This window comes from Salvelinus alpinus, chromosome 4, assembly GCF_045679555.1.
Source record: "Salvelinus alpinus chromosome 4, SLU_Salpinus.1, whole genome shotgun sequence".
NCBI lineage: Eukaryota > Metazoa > Chordata > Actinopteri > Salmoniformes > Salmonidae > Salvelinus > Salvelinus alpinus.
The window spans coordinates 98,403,600-98,421,044 of NC_092089.1; the positions used below are offsets into that span (position 1 = coordinate 98,403,600).

The following is a 17,445-nucleotide window of genomic DNA, read 5'->3' on the forward strand; positions in this document are numbered from 1 at the left end:
ATTTGATGTGATATTTCAACAGCTGCTGTGTTTGTGTAGCCTCTTTAAAACACTCAGGGATCAGATGTAGAATTGGATGTAATATCTGGATGTTTTTATTATAGGTAGGACTGTGAGGCTATTGGTCATAGCCAGCAATGTTGGAATTGAGTCAATGAATTGAGCTGCTCTAAACTAGGGTTGTGTAATACATATGGTTGTTTGTGCAAGGTAAACATCTTTAATCCCGTCTTGATTGGAAGGGGTTTCAATGGCGCTGCCCCCCCCCCCCCCCCCCCCTTCATTCTAAACACATGATGTGCAAGACAAATGTTGGCTATTGTTATTATTGTACTTGCTTTTATATTAATATACGTTTTTATTAATGTTATCATATAGTCTGACTTGATGTGATGTGTGTCTGTAGATTTAATGATTTAATGTCTTGCTACCAACGTCTTGTGAGAAGTTATAATGATTGTCACAACATTTGACACAATAAACTTTGTTGACTTTAAATTTGTGAGAGTCTGACAATGTATAATACTGTAATTCACTATATCCTATTGATTTTAATATAAAATATACTATATCCTATTGATTGTATTAATTGGTTTGCACTGTTCATTGCAAAGTTCTCTAAACTATCAACATAAGCCAATATAAGGATTAAGCTGGAATGATACTAATTGTATTTCGGCTGTTAGGTTCTAGTGGTCGGGTCGGCATAAGATGTTTTCTTCATTACGCTCATCCATCCACTTGTCCCTTTAATTTGTTTCTCAGAAATGGAAACGGCTCATCCACCATCATCACTAGCCAGTGTTTGATCTTCTGGTAGGATGTACGCATGCGCCCCTCATTGGGTTCTCGGAGCTTTCTGGAGTAAGTTGAATGTGCGTTCTCCTCACTCGCATCACAACCGTTACGATGGGGAAGCTCAGGAAAAACCACTTTGGAATTTTAACGTTTTCGTTCTTTTTTACTTTTATCTGCTGTGCGCAAAGGTAAATTAGAATTTGTGTTTTTACGCGCATTATTCAATTCCATTGCATGGCATGTATCCTAGGCTATTTAACGCGCCTATCTTGTCTTTAAGTAGGAATTTGCATGCCAACCCCTTCTGTTCTGTCTTTCCCCTCAGCGCCAAAGATCTGAGGGATCCCAGTAATATGCCGCTGGTTAAAGACACGGTCGACAGACTGATGAAAGGCTACGACATTCGGTTGAGGCCAGATTTTGGAGGTAAGAAGAAAGACAAAAGGAAAGCAAATCGAGATGATGAATGTCATGTTTGATGCCATTTATGACGCGCAGTGCTATACATGTTTAATGAATTGCTGCAAAAAAAAACTCTGGTACAATTTTTTTCCCCCTCATGATCAATCTTCCATCCATAGACTAGGCTACGTTTCCCCGTCACCAAAAACCTTTTCCAATGTACCACCTTCTATTGATGAAATAAGACATGCTGGCCTATTCTGTGTGGAGAAGAAGGGTCTCTTAACTTGATGGTCGATTCTATTCGCAGCTGGTAGCCTATTGAACTTCTGGTTGCCTACCATTCTGTCTGAAACGGAAATCATCAAGGGAGTTCCAAATGATGATGCTGATGATTATAGCCATTTTAATTGACGATGATAATCATTAAGACGGCATTAAAACATGTATCATGTACATTGATGAGAGAACGTGGCGATCTATCATTGACAGCAACCTACTGGTAGAAGAACGGTACCACGTTCTAGAATAACGGTCACCAAATTCTTATTTCTAATAGGTAAAGAAATGATCCCCTTCTCTTTGATTAATAACCTGTTTTTCTTCGCTTCACAGGTGCGCCGGTGGCAGTGGGGATGAATATAGACATAGCCAGCATAGACATGGTGTCTGAAGTCAATATGGTACGTGCATCATTATCATCCTCCTTCTATGTTTCTCAGCATGCCTGGCTGAGTAGATTCGTATAGAGAAACCTATAACGCATTGTCATCCATGTTTGAAAAGGGCACTTAACGCATGTCACGTTCTGCATTGTGGTAAATGATGGCAACGACGTGGCGGAGTCTGACGATAGTTTGATTCTAGAATGGAATCGATTCTCGTGTTGAATAGTGTTCTATCGTCCAGTGGGCTCAAGCTCCGTCTCAGGCTCTGCATTTACCATTTTTTCGGCCATGGATGGTGGATGTGTGTTGGTTCCCATTTGAATTCAAAACACACGCTCACTGGCGCACTTGTACTGACATCCTTGCGCAGACGGACGGTCGAGGCTGTGGCGTCTTGTCTCTCAGTTAATGGACTGCTATCATTTTATTTGACATGCGGCGCGGCGCGTTATAACGTCAAGTCAAGAAGACGAAGGGGGAAAAACAGAGATATTTCCCAATTTCCCTTTTCTCTCCTTAATACAAATTTATTTTCAACGTGATTGCGCCGCGCGCTGCTTTGGGAGAGTTATCTTGCTCGAGCCTCACTTCACTTTGAAGCGCGAGGGGGAGCGCATCATCAGCTACGTGAATTACCCCCCCCCCCCTCGTCAAACCATGAGTGATGACGTAGACATGTGGTTAATAATGCATGCCTGGACATAGGATGGTAATCACCTGGGTATCTCATCGAGCTCCACTACACAATGTTAAGGCTGCGTCCCAAATTACACTCTTTTCCAAAATATAGTGCACTACTTTTTTTAAATTCCATATACAGTGAACTACTATTGACCAGAGCCCTATGGTTCCCTGGTCAAAAGTAGTGTATTATATAGGGTTCCCAGTTGGGGGGGGGACACAGCCTCTGTCTCCATGCTGGAGAAAACCAGTAGGTGCACAGACATGGTACGAAGAGGATCTCTCTCTGTATAAGACATAGGCATCTTATGTAACACTGTATCAATGGTTTGCTCTGGAGCAGGCTCGGAGGGGACGCTTCTGTTCTCCTTACGGAGGGGACGCTTCTGTTCTCCTTACGGAGGGGACGCTTCTGTTCTCCTTATGGAGGGGACACTTCTGTTCTCCTTATGGAGGGGACGCTTCTGTTGTCCTTATGGAGGGGACGCTTCTGTTCTCCTTATGGAGGGGACACTTCTGTTCTCCTTATGGAGGGGACGCTTCTGTTCTCCTTATGGAGGGGACACTTCTGTTCTCCTTATGGAGGGGACACTTCTGTTCTCCTTATGGAGGGGACACTTCTGTTCTCCTTATGGAGGGGACGCTTCTGTTCTCCTTATGGAGGGGACGCTTCTGTTCTCCTTACGGAGGGGACGCTTCTGTTCTCCTTATGGAGGGGACACTTCTGTTCTCCTTATGGAGGGGACGCTTCTGTTCTCCTTACGGAGGGGACACTTCTGTTCTCCTTATGGAGGGGACGCTTCTGTTGTCCTTACGGAGGGGACACTTCTGTTCTCCTTATGGAGGGGACGCTTCTGTTCTCCTTACGGAGGGGATGCTTCTGTTCTCCTTATGGAGGGGACACTTCTGTTCTCCTTATGGAGGGGACACTTCTGTTCTCCTTATGGAGGGGACGCTTCTGTTCTCCTTATGGAGGGGACGCTTCTGTTCTCCTTACGGAGGGGACACTTCTGTTCTCCTTACGGAGGGGACACTTCTGTTCTCCTTATGGAGGGGACGCTTCTGTTCTCCTTATGGAGGGGACGCTTCTGTTCTCCTTACGGAGGGGATGCTTCTGTTCTCCTTATGGAGGGGACACTTCTGTTCTCCTTATGGAGGGGACACTTCTGTTCTCCTTATGGAGGGGACGCTTCTGTTCTCCTTATGGAGGGGACACTTCTGTTCTCCTTATGGAGGGGACGCTTCTGTTCTCCTTATGGAGGGGACACTTCTGTTCTCCTTATGGAGGGGACGCTTCTGTTCTCCTTATGGAGGGGACACTTCTGTTCTCCTTATGGAGGGGACGCTTCTGTTCTCCTTATGGAGGGGACACTTCTGTTCTCCTTATGGAGGGGACACTTCTGTTCTCCTTATGGAGGGGACGCTTCTGTTCTCCTTACGGAGGGGACACTTCTGTTCTCCTTATGGAGGGGACACTTCTGTTCTCCTTATGGAGGGGACACTTCTGTTCTCCTTATGGAGGGGACGCTTCTGTTCTCCTTATGGAGGGGACGCTTCTGTTCTCCTTACGGAGGGGATGCTTCTGTTCTCCTTATGGAGGGGACACTTCTGTTCTCCTTATGGAGGGGACGCTTCTGTTCTCCTTATGGAGGGGACACTTCTGTTCTCCTTATGGAGGGGACGCTTCTGTTCTCCTTATGGAGGGGACACTTCTGTTCTCCTTATGGAGGGGACACTTCTGTTCTCCTTATGGAGGGGACGCTTCTGTTCTCCTTACGGAGGGGACACTTCTGTTCTCCTTATGGAGGGGACACTTCTGTTCTCCTTACGGAGGGGACACTTCTGTTCTCCTTATGGAGGGGACGCTTCTGTTCTCCTTACGGAGGGGACACTTCTGTTCTCCTTATGGAGGGGACGCTTCTGTTCTCCTTACGGAGGGGATGCTTCTGTTCTCCTTATGGAGGGGACACTTCTGTTCTCCTTACGGAGGGGACGCTTCTGTTCTCCTTATGGAGGGGACACTTCTGTTCTCCTTATGGAGGGGACACTTCTGTTCTCCTTACGGAGGGGACACTTCTGTTCTCCTTATGGAGGGGACACTTCTGTTCTCCTTATGGAGGGGACGCTTCTGTTCTCCTTATGGAGGGGACACTTCTGTTCTCCTTATGGAGGGGACGCTTCTGTTCTCCTTACGGAGGGGACACTTCTGTTCTCCTTATGGAGGGGACGCTTCTGTTCTCCTTATGGAGGGGACACTTCTGTTCTCCTTATGGAGGGGACGCTTCTGTTCTCCTTACGGAGGGGACACTTCTGTTCTCCTTATGCAATTGAATTCATATTTGATTCATTGTTGCATTTGACATGTTTTTTTCCAGTGGATTTTATTTAGCGAAGATTTCATTTCGTTTTTCTGAGTGTACATTTTTCCCTAAATCAGATTTGTGTGGTAAGACAGTGCGTTATGTTAGTTGGTTAGATGGCTTGGTTGGTTGGGGCTTGATGCTGGAAACTCAGTGAGTTGTGGGGTTTGATTCCTGTGTGGGCCATGTGTACTGAATCACTATAATGCTATAGGTCGGCCTGGATAAAAGCATCATCAGCTGAATTCCCGTAGTACTTCCTGTGAGGAAGGGATGTGGAAGTTAGTTTTGGTTAAAGAGGATGCAGCTCGGATGAAAGGGTCTCTGGGATGTCAACCAGTACTCCCCTCCCTCCTCCCCTCTTCACCCCCTTCTTCACCTCCCTCCCCCTTCCCCACCTCCTCCCTTCTTCACCCCCCCCCCCTCTTCACCTCCCTCCCCCCCTCTTCACCCCCCTCCCCCCTCCTCCCCTCTTCACCCCCTCCTCCCCTCTTCACCTCCCTCCCTCCCTCCCTCCTCCCCTCTTCACCTCCCTCCCCCCTCCTCCCCTCTTCACCCCCTCCTCCCTTCTTCACCTCCTCCCCTCTTCACCTCCCCCCCTCCTCCCCTCTTCACCCCCTCCTCCCCTCTTCACCTCCCCCCCTCCTCCCCTCTTCACCTCCCTCCCCCCTCCCCCCCTCTTCACCTCCCTCCCCCCTCCCCCCCTCTTCACCCCCTCCTCCCCTCTTCACCTCCCTCCCCCCTCCTCCCCTCTTCACCTCCCTCCCTCCTCCCCTCTTCACCTCCCCCCCCCTCCCCCCCTCTTCACCCCCTCCTCCTCTCTTCACCTCCCTCCCCCCTCCCCCCTCCCCCCTCTTCACCCCCTCCTCCCATCTTCACCTCCCTCCCCCCTCCCCCCTCCTCCCCTCTTCACCCCCTCCTCCCCTCTTCACCTCCCTCCCTCCCTCCTCCCCTCTTCACCTCCCTCCCCCCTCCTCCCCTCTTCACCCCCTCCCCCCCTCTTCCCCCTCTTCATGTGGATCCTCACATGGTTATGTAACCACCTTCTAACAACAGACAGGTTGGTGGTATTAGAGTACCTCTCTGTCTCCTCTAACAACAGACAGGTTGGTGGTACTAGAGTTCCTCTCTGTCTCCTCTAACAACAGACAGGTTGGTGGTACTAGAGGTCCTCTCTGTCTCCTCTAACAACAGACAGGTTGGTGGTATTAGAGTTCCTCTCTGTCTCCTCTAACAACAGACAGGTTGGTGGTACTAGAGTTCCTCTCTGTCTCCTCTAACAACAGACAGGTTGGTGGTATTAGAGTTCCTCTCTGTCTCTAACAACAGACAGGTTGGTGGTACTAGAGTTCCTCTCTGTCTCCTCTAACAACAGACAGGTTGGTGGTACTAGAGTTCCTCTCTGTCTCCTCTAACAACAGACAGGTTGGTGGTACTGGAGTCCTCTCTGTCTCCTCTAACAACAGACAGGTTGGTGGTACTAGAGTTCCTCTCTGTCTCCTCTAACAACAGACAGGTTGGTGGTACTAGAGTTCCTCTCTGTCTCCTCTAACAACAGACAGGTTGGTGGTACTAGAGGTCCTCTCTGTCTCCTCTAACAACAGACAGGTTGGTGGTACTAGAGTTCCTCTCTGTCTCCTCTAACAACAGACAGGTTGGTGGTACTAGAGTTCCTCTCTGTCTCCTCTAACAACAGACAGGTTGGTGGTACTAGAGTTCCTCTCTTTCTCCTCTAACAACAGACAGGTTGGTGGTACTAGAGTTCCTCTCTTTCTCCTCTAACAACAGACAGGTTGGTGGTACTAGAGTTCCTCTCTGTCTCCTCTAACAACAGACAGGTTGGTGGTACTAGAGTTCCTCTCTGTCTCCTCTAACAACAGACAGGTTGGTGGTACTAGAGGTCCTCTCTGTCTCTAACAACAGACAGGTTGGTGGTACTAGAGGTCCTCTCTGTCTCCTCTAACAACAGACAGGTTGGTGGTACTAGAGTTGCTCTATGTGTCCTCTAACAGCAGACAGGTTGGTGGTACTAGAGGTCCTCTCTGTCTTCTCTAACAACAGACAGGTTGGTGGTATTAGAGGTCCTCTCTGTCTCCTCTAACAACAGACAGGTTGGTGGTACTAGAGTTCCTCTATGTGTCCTCTAACAACAGACAGGTTGGTGGTATTAGAGGTCCTCTCTGTCTCCTCTAACAACAGACAGGTTGGTGGTACTAGAGTTCCTCTCTGTCTCCTCTAACAACAGACAGGTTGGTGGTACTAGAGTTCCTCTCTGTCTCCTCTAACAACAGACAGGTTGGTGGTACTAGAGGTCCTCTCTGTCTCTAACAACAGACAGGTTGGTGGTACTAGAGGTCCTCTCTGTCTCCTCTAACAACAGACAGGTTGGTGGTACTAGAGTTCCTCTCTGTCTCCTCTAACAACAGACAGGTTGGTGGTACTAGAGTTCCTCTCTGTCTCCTCTAACAACAGACAGGTTGATGGTACTAGAGTTCCTCTCTGTCTCCTCTAACAACAGACAGGTTGGTGGTACTAGAGGTCCTCTCTGTCTCCTCTAACAACAGACAGGTTGGTGGTACTAGAGTTCCTCTATGTGTCCTCTAACAGCAGACAGGTTGGTGGTACTAGAGGTCCTCTCTGTCTCCTCTAACAACAGACAGGTTGGTGGTACTAGAGGTCCTCTCTGTCTTCTCTAACAACAGACAGGTTGGTGGTACTAGAGGTCCTCTCTGTCTCCTCTAACAACAGACAGGTTGGTGGTACTAGAGTTCCTCTCTGTCTCCTCTAACAACAGACAGGTTGGTGGTACTAGAGTTCCTCTCTGTCTCCTCTAACAACAGACAGGTTGGTGGTACTAGAGTTCCTCTATGTGTCCTCTAACAACAGACAGGTTGGTGGTACTAGAGGTCCTCTCTGTCTCCTCTAACAACAGACAGGTTGGTGGTACTAGAGTTCCTCTCTGTCTCCTCTAACAACAGACAGGTTGGTGGTACTAGAGGACCTCTCTGTCTCCTCTAACAACAGACAGGTTGGTGGTACTAGAGTTCCTCTCTGTCTCCTCTAACAACAGACAGGTTGGTGGTACTAGAGTACCTCTCTGTCTCCTCTAACAACAGACAGGTTGGTGGTATTAGAGCTCCTCTCTGTCTCCTCTAACAACAGACAGGTTGGTGGTACTAGAGTTCCTCTCTGTCTCCTCTAACAACAGACAGGTTGGTGGTACTAGAGTTCCTCTCTGTCTCCTCTAACAACAGACAGGTTGGTGGTACTAGAGTTCCTCTCTGTCTCCTCTAACAACAGACAGGTTGGTGGTACTAGAGTTCCTCTCTGTTTCCTCTAACAACAGACAGGTTGGTGGTACTAGAGTTCCTCTCTGTCTCCTCTAACAACAGACAGGTTGGTGGTACTAGAGTTCCTCTATGACTCCTCTAACAACAGACAGGTTGGTGGTACTAGAGTCCTCTCTGTCTCCTCTAACAACATACAGGTTGGTGGTACTAGAGGTCCTCTCTGTCTCTAACAACAGACAGGTTGGTGGTACTAGAGTTCCTCTCTGTCTCCTCTAACAACAGACAGGTTGGTGGTACTAGAGGTCCTCTCTGTCTCCTCTAACAACAGACAGGTTGGTGGTACTAGAGTTCCTCTCTTTCTCCTCTAACAACAGACAGGTTGGTGGTACTAGAGTTCCTCTCTGTCTCCTCTAACAACAGACAGGTTGGTGGTACTAGAGGTCCTCTCTGTCTCCTCTAACAACAGACAGGTTGGTGGTACTAGAGTTCCTCTCTGTCTCCTCTAACAATAGACAGGTTGGTGGTACTAGAGTTCCTCTCTGTCTCCTCTAACAACAGACAGGTTGGTGGTACTAGAGTTCCTCTCTGTCTCCTCTAACAACAGACAGGTTGGTGGTACTAGAGTCCTCTCTGTCTCCTCTAACAACATACAGGTTGGTGGTACTAGAGTTCCTCTCTGTCTCCTCTAGCAACAGACAGGTTGGTGGTACTAGAGTTCCTCTCTGTCTCCTCTAACAACAGACAGGTTGGTGGTACTAGAGTTCCTCTCTGTCTCCTCTAACAACAGACAGGTTGGTGGTACTAGAGTTCCTCTCTGTCTCCTCTAACAACAGACAGGTTGGTGGTACTAGAGTTCCTCTCTGTCTCCTCTAACAACAGACAGGTTGGTGGTACTAGAGTTCCTCTTTGCCTCCTCTAACAACAGACAGGTTGGTGGTACTAGAGGTCCTCTCTGTCTCCTCTAACAACAGACAGGTTGGTGGTACTAGAGTTCCTCTCTGTCTCCTCTAACAACAGACAGGTTGGTGGTACTAGAGTTCCTCTCTGTCTCCTCTAACAACAGACAGGTTGGTGGTACTAGAGTTCCTCTCTGTCTCCTCTAACAACAGACAGGTTGGTGGTACTAGAGTTCCTCTCTGTCTCCTCTAACAACAGACAGGTTGGTGGTACTAGAGTTCCTCTTTGCCTCCTCTAACAACAGACAGGTTGGTGGTACTAGAGGTCCTCTCTGTCTCCTCTAACAACAGACAGGTTGGTGGTACTAGAGTTCCTCTCTGTCTCCTCTAACAACAGACAGGTTGGTGGTACTAGAGTTCCTCTCTGTCTCCTCTAACAACAGACAGGTTGGTGGTATTAGAGCTCCTCTCTGTCTCCTCTAACAACAGACAGGTTGGTGGTACTAGAGTTCCTCTATGTGTCCTCTAACAACAGACAGGTTGGTGGTACTAGAGTTCCTCTCTGTCTCCTCTAACAACAGACAGGTTGGTGGTACTAGAGTTCCTCTATGTGTCCTCTAACAACAGACAGGTTGGTGGTATTAGAGGTCCTCTCTGTCTCTTCTAACAACAGACAGGTTGGTGGTACTAGAGTTCCTCTATGTGTCCTCTAACAACAGACAGGTTGGTGGTATTAGAGGTCCTCTCTGTCTCCTCTAACAACAGACAGGTTGGTGGTACTAGAGGTCCTCTCTGTCTCCTCTAACAACAGACAGGTTGGTGGTACTAGAGTTCCTCTATGTGTCCTCTAACAACAGACAGGTTGGTGGTACTAGAGTTCCTCTCTGTCTCCTCTAACAACAGACAGGTTGGTGGTACTAGAGTTCCTCTCTTTCTCCTCTAACAACAGACAGGTTGGTGGTACTAGAGGTCCTCTCTGTCTCCTCTAACAACAGACAGGTTGGTGGTACTAGAGTTCCTCTCTGTCTCCTCTAACAACAGACAGGTTGGTGGTATTAGAGTTCCTCTCTGTCTCCTCTAACAACAGACAGGTTGGTGGTACTAGAGTTCCTCTCTGTCTCCTCTAACAACAGACAGGTTGGTGGTACTAGAGTTCCTCTTTGCCTCCTCTAACAACAGACAGGTTGGTGGTACTAGAGGTCCTCTCTGTCTCCTCTAACAACAGACAGGTTGGTGGTACTAGAGTTCCTCTCTGTCTCCTCTAACAACAGACAGGTTGGTGGTACTAGAGGTCCTCTCTGTCTCCTCTAACAACAGACAGGTTGGTGGTACTAGAGTTCCTCTCTGTCTCCTCTAACAACAGACAGGTTGGTGGTATTAGAGCTCCTCTCTGTCTCCTCTAACAACAGACAGGTTGGTGGTACTAGAGTTCCTCTATGTGTCCTCTAACAACAGACAGGTTGGTGGTACTAGAGTTCCTCTCTGTCTCCTCTAACAACAGACAGGTTGGTGGTACTAGAGTTCCTCTATGTGTCCTCTAACAACAGACAGGTTGGTGGTACTAGAGTTCCTCTCTGTCTCCTCTAACAACAGACAGGTTGGTGGTACTAGAGTTCCTCTCTGTCTCCTCTAACAACAGACAGGTTGGTGGTATTAGAGTTCCTCTCTGTCTCCTCTAACAACAGACAGGTTGGTGGTACTAGAGTTCCTCTCTGTCTCCTCTAACAACAGACAGGTTGGTGGTATTAGAGTTCCTCTCTGTCTCCTCTAACAACAGACAGGTTGGTGGTACTATAGTTCCTCTCTGTCTCCTCTAACAACAGACAGGTTGGTGGTACTAGAGTTCCTCTCTGTCTCCTCTAACAACAGACAGGTTGGTGGTACTAGAGGTCCTCTCTGTCTCCTCTAACAACAGACACATCACTGTAATACCCCCCCCCCCCCCCCCCCCAACCACACAGACACATCACTGTAATCCCCCCCCCCCCCCCTCCCCCCCTTCACATCACTGTAATACCCCCCTGGTTAGAGGAGAAGGTGGGGCTCCAGCATGTCCCCTAACTAGAACAGGAACAAACTCCTCCTACAATGAAACATCTCTCTTTTGTCAGGGCTGATTGAAGCTGTGGTGGTGCTTTCTATTCAGCTGTGTGTGTGTGTGAGTGTGTGTGTGTGTGTGTGTGTGTGTGTGTGTGTGTGTGTGTGTGTGTGTGTGTGTGTGTGTGTGTGTGTGTGTGTGTGTGTGTGTGTGTGTGTGTGTGTGTGTGTGTGCATGTTTGAACATGCACACACACACACACACACACACACACACACACACACACACACACACACACACACACACACACACACACACACACACACACACACACACACACACACACACACACACACACACACAGGTTCAAGAAGCATGAAAGGTCAGCTGTGTTGTGGGGCGATGCAGGCCTGTACGTCGGCCAGCCGGGTCGCACCGCGCACGTGTCACACATGGTGAAGCACACGGGGACGTGTGGAGCTCACTCCTCAGCCTGAAGTGTCCCCACTTGCACTGCTGAATAGCCAGCTGGTGAGACCACTTGCACCGCTGAATAGCCAGCTGGTGAGACCACTTGCACCGCTGAATAGCCAGCTGGTGAGACCACTTGCACCGCTGAATAGCCAGCTGGTGAGACCACTTGCACTGCTGAATAGCCAGCTGGTGAGACCACTTGCACCGCTGAATAGCCAGCTGGTGAGACGCTTCAGGAGGGTGGTCACGTGTGGGAGGTCCTGGGTTCGAGCCTCACTGTGAGACGATTTAGGAGGAAGCTGTACTCGCTAAGCAAACAGCATGACGTCTGTTACACACGCACACACACACACACACACACACACACACACACACACACACAGAGCACACACACACAAACAGAGCACACACACACACACAGAGCACACACACACACAGAGCGCACACACACACACACAGAGCGCACACACACACACACACAGAGCGCATACACACACACAGAGCACACACACAGCCAGCCAGTGTCCAGGTGGTCACAGCGAGCCAGTGTCCAGGTGGCCACAGCCAGCCAGTGTCCAGGTGGCCACAGCGAGCCATTGTCCTGGTGGCCACAGCGAGCCAGTGTCCTGGTGACCACAGCGAGCCAGTGTCCTGGTGGCCACAGCGAGCCAGTGTCCAGGTGGCCACAGCGAGCCAGTGTCCAGGTGGCCACAGCCAGCCAGTGTCCAGGTGGTCACAGCGAGACAGTGTCCAAGTGGCCACAGCGAGACAGTGTCCAAGTGGCCACAGCGAGCCAGTGTCCTGGTGGCCACAGCGAGCCAGTGTCCAGGTGGCCACAGCCAGCCAGTGTCCAGGTGGCCACAGCGAGCCAGTGTCCTGGTGGCCACAGCGAGCCAGTGTCCAGGTGGCCACAGCGAGCCAGTGTCCTGGTGGCCACAGCGAGCCAGTGTCCTGGTGGCCACAGCGAGCCAGTGTCCAGGTGGCCACAGCGAGCCAGTGTCCTGGTGGCCACAGCGAGCCAGTGTCCAGGTGGCCACAGCGAGCCAGTGTCCTGGTGGCCACAGCGAGCCAGTGTCCAGGTGGCCACAGCCAGCCAGTGTCCAGGTGGTCACAGCGAGACAGTGTCCAAGTGGCCACAGCGAGCCAGTGTCCAGGTGGCCACAGCCAGCCAGTGTCCAGGTGGCCACAGCCAGCCAGTGTCCAGGTGGCCACAGCGAGCCAGTGTCCTGGTGGCCACAGCGAGCCAGTGTCCAGGTGGCCACAGCGAGCCAGTGTCCAGGTGGCCACAGCGAGCCAGTGTCCAGGTGGCCATGCCAACCGGGTCTCCATGACATTAGAATATGGGGCTAAAGGCTCAGGAGGAGTCAGAGGAGAGACCGTGCTTTGTGCACTGTGTGTGTGTCACTGTGTGTGTGTCACTGTGTGTGTGTGTCACTGTGTGTGTGTGTGTGTGTGTGTGTGTGTGTGTGTGTGTGTGTGTGTGTGTGTGTGTGTGTGTGTGTGTGTCACTGTGTGTGTGTGTCACTGTGTGTGTGTGTGTCACTGTGTGTATGTCACTGTGTGTGTGTGTCACTGTGTGTGTCACTGTGTGTGTGTGTGTGTGTGTGTGTATGTTACTGTGTGTCGTTGTGTGTGTGTGTGTGTGTGTGTGTGTCACTGTGTGTGTGTGTGTGTGTCACTGTGTGTGTGTGTCACTGTGTGTGTGTGTGTGTGTGTGTCACTGTGTGTGTGTGTGTCACTGTGTGTGTGTGTGTGTGTGTGTGTGTCACTGTGTGTGTGTGTGTGTGTGTGTCACGTGTGTGTGTGTGTGTGTGTGTGTGTGTGTGTGTGTGTGTGTGTGTGTGTGTGTCACTGTGTGTGTGTGTGTGTGTTTGTGTGTCACTGTGTGTGTGTGTGTGTGTGTTTGTGTGTCACTGTGTGTGTGTGTGTGTGTGTGTGTGTGTGTGTGTGTGTGTGTGTGTGTGTGTGTGTGTGTGTGTGTGTGTGTGTGTGTGTCACTGTGTGTGTGTGTGTGTGTGTGTGTGACTGTGTGTGTGTGTGTGTGTGTGTGTGTGTGTGTGTGTGTGTGTGTGTGTGTGTGTGTGTGTGTGTGTGTGCTCCCTCTCTGTCCACGTCCTCCCTTGTCTCTGTCCTCCCTCCTGACTCACTGGGGTCAGTGGAAATGGAAATGTGGCCCAAATGTGATATTATGATGACCAATTTCTGGTACTTCTTCTCCCTCCTTTCTTCTCATCTTCTCCCTCCTTTCCTCTCCTCCTTATTCCCCTCTCCTCATCTCCCTTCCTCTCCTCCCGTCACTCCTCTCCTCTCCTCTTCTCCATCTCCTCCGTCTCTCCTCTCCTGTCCTCTCCTCTCATCTCCTCCACTCCTCTCCCCTCCTCCTCTGTCATCTTATTGCTCTGTTGGGATCTGGCCCTTTAGGATTGTAATCTTGTTTTCACTAATATACACTGTTGAGGTTATGTGGTTGAACGGTTGTAGGGTTGTGAGGTGGAACGTTTGTAGTGTTGTGAGGTGGAACGGTTTTAGGGTTGTGAGTTTGTAGGGTAGTGAGGTTTTAGGGTTGTGAGTTTGTAGGGTTGTGAGGTTGTAGGGTTGTGAGGTTTTAGGGTTGTGAGTTTGTAGGGTTGTGAGGTTGTAGGGTTGTGAGGTGGAACGTTTGTAGTGTTGTGAGGTGGAACGGTTTTAGGGTTGTGAGTTTGTAGGGTAGTGAGGTTTTAGGGTTGTGAGTTTGTAGGGTTGTGAGGTTGTAGGGTTGTGAGGTTGTAGGGTTGTGAGTTTGTAGGGTTGTGAGGTTGTAGGGTTGTGAGGTTGTAGGGTTGTGAGTTTGTAGGGTTGTGAGGTTGTAGGGTTGTGAGGTTGTAGGGTTGTGAGTTTGTAGGGTTGTGAGGTTGTAGGGTTGTAGGGTTGTGAGGTGGAACGGTTGTAGGATTGTGAGTTGGAATGTTTGTAGGGTTGTGAGGTTGAATGGTTGTAGGGTTGTAGGGTTGTGAGGTTGAATGGTTGTAGGGTTGTAAGGTTTAACAGTTGTAGGGTTGTAGGGTTGTGAGGTAGAATAGTTGTAGGGTTGTAGGGTTGTGAGTTGGAACGTTGTAGGGTTGTGAGTTGGAACGTTGTAGGGTTGTAGAGTTGTAGGGTTGTTAGGTGGAACGGTTGTAGGGTTGTAGAGTTGTAGGGTTGTTAGGTGGAACGGTTGTAGAGTTGTAGAGTTGTAGGGTTGTAGGGTTGTAAGGTTTAACAGTTGTAGGGTTGTAGGGTTGTGAGGTGGAACGGTTGTAGGGTTGTAGGGTTGTGAGTTGGAACGTTGTAGGGTTGTAGAGTTGTAGGGTTGTTAGGTGGAACGGTTGTAGGGTTGTAGAGTTGTAGTGTTGTAGGGTTGTAGAGTTGTAGAGTTGTAGGGTTGTAGGGTTGTAGAGTTTGTAGGGTTGTAGAGTTTGTAGGGTTGTAGAGTTGTAGGGTTGTAGGGTTTTTAGGGTTGTAGGGTTGTAGAGTTTTTAGGGTTGTAGAGTTTTTAGGGTTGTAGGGTTGTAGAGTTTGTAGGGTTGTAGGGTTGTAGAGTTTTTAGGGTTGTAGGGTTGTAGAGTTTGTAGGGTTGTAGAGTTTTTAGGGTTGTAGGGTTGTAGAGTTGTAGGGTTGTAGAGTTGTAGAGTTGTAGGGTTGTAGAGTTTGTAGGGTTGTAGGGTTGTAGAGTTGTAGGGTTGTAGAGTTGTGTGCAGTTAATTTGCAAAGTTGATAACAAGGAGGTGTAGAATGAGGTTGTTTTCTATCTGCCCCGCCCATTGGTCCTAGCTTGTTTTCTATCTGCCCTCCCCATTGCTCCTAGCTTGTTTTCTATCTGCCCTCCCCATTGCTCCTAGCTTGTTTTCTATCTGCCCTCCCCATTGCTCCTAGCTTGTTTTCTATCTGCCCTCCCCATTGCTCCTAGCTTGTTTTCTATCTGCCCTCCCCATTGCTCCTAGCTTGTTTTCTATCTGCCCTGCCCATTGCTCCTAGCTTGTTTTCTATCTGCCCTGCCCATTGCTCCTAGCTTGTTTTCTATCTGCCCTCCCCATTGCTCCTAGCTTGTTTTCTATCTGCCCTGCCCATTGCTCCTAGCTTTTTTTCTATCTGCCCTGCCCATTGCTCCTAGCTTGTTTTCTATCTGCCCTCCCCATTGCTCCTAGCTTGTTTTCTATCTGCCCTGCCCATTGCTCCTAGCTTGTTTTCTATCTGCCCTGCCCATTGCTCCTAGCTTGTTTTCTATCTGCCCTGCCCATTGCTCCTAGCTTGTTTTCTATCTGCCCTGCCCATTGCTCCTAGCTTGTTTTCTATCTGCCCTCCCCATTGCTCCTAGCTTGTTTTCTATCTGCCCTGCCCATTGCTCCTAGCTTGTTTTCTATCTGCCCTGCCCATTGCTCCTAGCTTGTTTTCTATCTGCCCTCCCCATTGCTCCTAGCTTGTTTTCTATCTGCCCTCCCCATTGCTCCTAGCTTGTTTTCTATCTGCCCTCCCCATTGCTCCTAGCTTGCTTTTTTGTGCTGGGTGTATTCGATGAACAATTTGTGTTTAAGGGTTATTCCTCTGTCTCTATCCTTTCTGTTTAGTTCATTAATTAGACCTACACGTGGGCTAACAACTCCTACGGTAGTTGGTTTAGTTGCTGTTAAAATGGTCTGCCAGACTGCCAGCACTAAAATACTGTTAATTAGTGTTCTGTGAATTAACAGATTTAAAGCAAGCAGCGGTGGTTGAGATTAATTAGTGGGGTTTTGAATGTTGTGTTCATTACCATCATTACCATCATTACCCTGACAAGCATTATCTCTTTACATCACTTAGTTAGGAGGGAGGGCTGGGATCTGGCTATGAAGGTCAGACAGATAGCTAGTTAGTTAGTTAGTTAGTTAGTTAGTTAGTTAGTTAGTTAGTTAGTTAGTTAGTTAGCTAGTTAGTTAGTTAGGAGGGACGGAGGGAGGGCTGGGATCTGGCTATGAAAGTCAGACAGATAGTTACATAGTTACATAATTTGTTACATAGTTAGTTACATAATTAATGACATAGTTACATAATTAATGACATAGTTAGTAACATAATTTGTTACATAGTTAATTACATAGCCGCAGGAAGTAGGGGTGCTGTTGGTGCTGCAGAACCCCCTGATAAATGTAAAATAATAATATATTTCTTCTTTTTTTTTACTAAATCATATTACTCCTGTGTGAAATAGGATCAGGTTGGTCCCCCATGTTCATGTAAAAAATTCTAAACGGATCCTAAATCATCACTCTACTCAGTTACATACAGCCCCTACCCTGGTCAAAAGCAGTGTACTATATAGGGAATAGGGTGTCATTTGGTACGCAGACTTACGTCTAGTGTGTGAATTAGCATCCATTTTGATCATCTTGTTTGTTCTAACAACCGATTTCTGTTCCATTTTATTTTCAGCTTCTGGTGGGAAAAGTAATCTTGTGATATTTTTACACATTGTTGCCATGACAACGCTGCACTGTGTTTTTCTGGGTTTGGTGAATCAAGAAGGGAAGGAGAGTCGAGGAAAAGGAAAGGAGATAAGGTTTTTTCCCCAGAATACGATGGGTCTTTTTTCATTTTCAAGGGTTTTGACCATGTGTAACGCAGGTTAATTAGGTATTTCTTTGAAGGTTTACAAGATAAGGAATCATATAATATATTTTTTTGTGTTTTTTTGTGTCTTCCTTCATAATTTAACGTCATTCATGCCTATAAGGAATAGTTATGCTTGTGTTTTATATTTACAAATAAGAATAGTTATCTGAAATAATAATTTCTAATTTAACTGACTTGAATTGCTTACTTAATCAAGTGTGTTGATGGTGG

General features: G+C 48.4%; 1 protein-coding gene across 2 annotated transcripts in view; it reads left to right on the forward strand.

The window, feature by feature from the left end:
• The first annotated feature begins 832 nt into the window (after window positions 1-832).
• LOC139574783 (gamma-aminobutyric acid receptor subunit beta-2-like) overlaps window positions 833-17,445 on the forward strand; it is a 157,028-nt gene continuing 140,415 nt past the window's right edge. For both annotated transcript variants that reach the window (XM_071399662.1, XM_071399663.1), the window contains exons 1-3: window positions 833-986; window positions 1,124-1,224; window positions 1,816-1,883. In XM_071399662.1, the coding sequence (XP_071255763.1) occupies window positions 874-986; window positions 1,124-1,224; window positions 1,816-1,883 (282 nt within the window). In that variant the 5' untranslated portion in view covers window positions 833-873. The remainder of the gene's footprint in view (window positions 987-1,123; window positions 1,225-1,815; window positions 1,884-17,445) is intronic.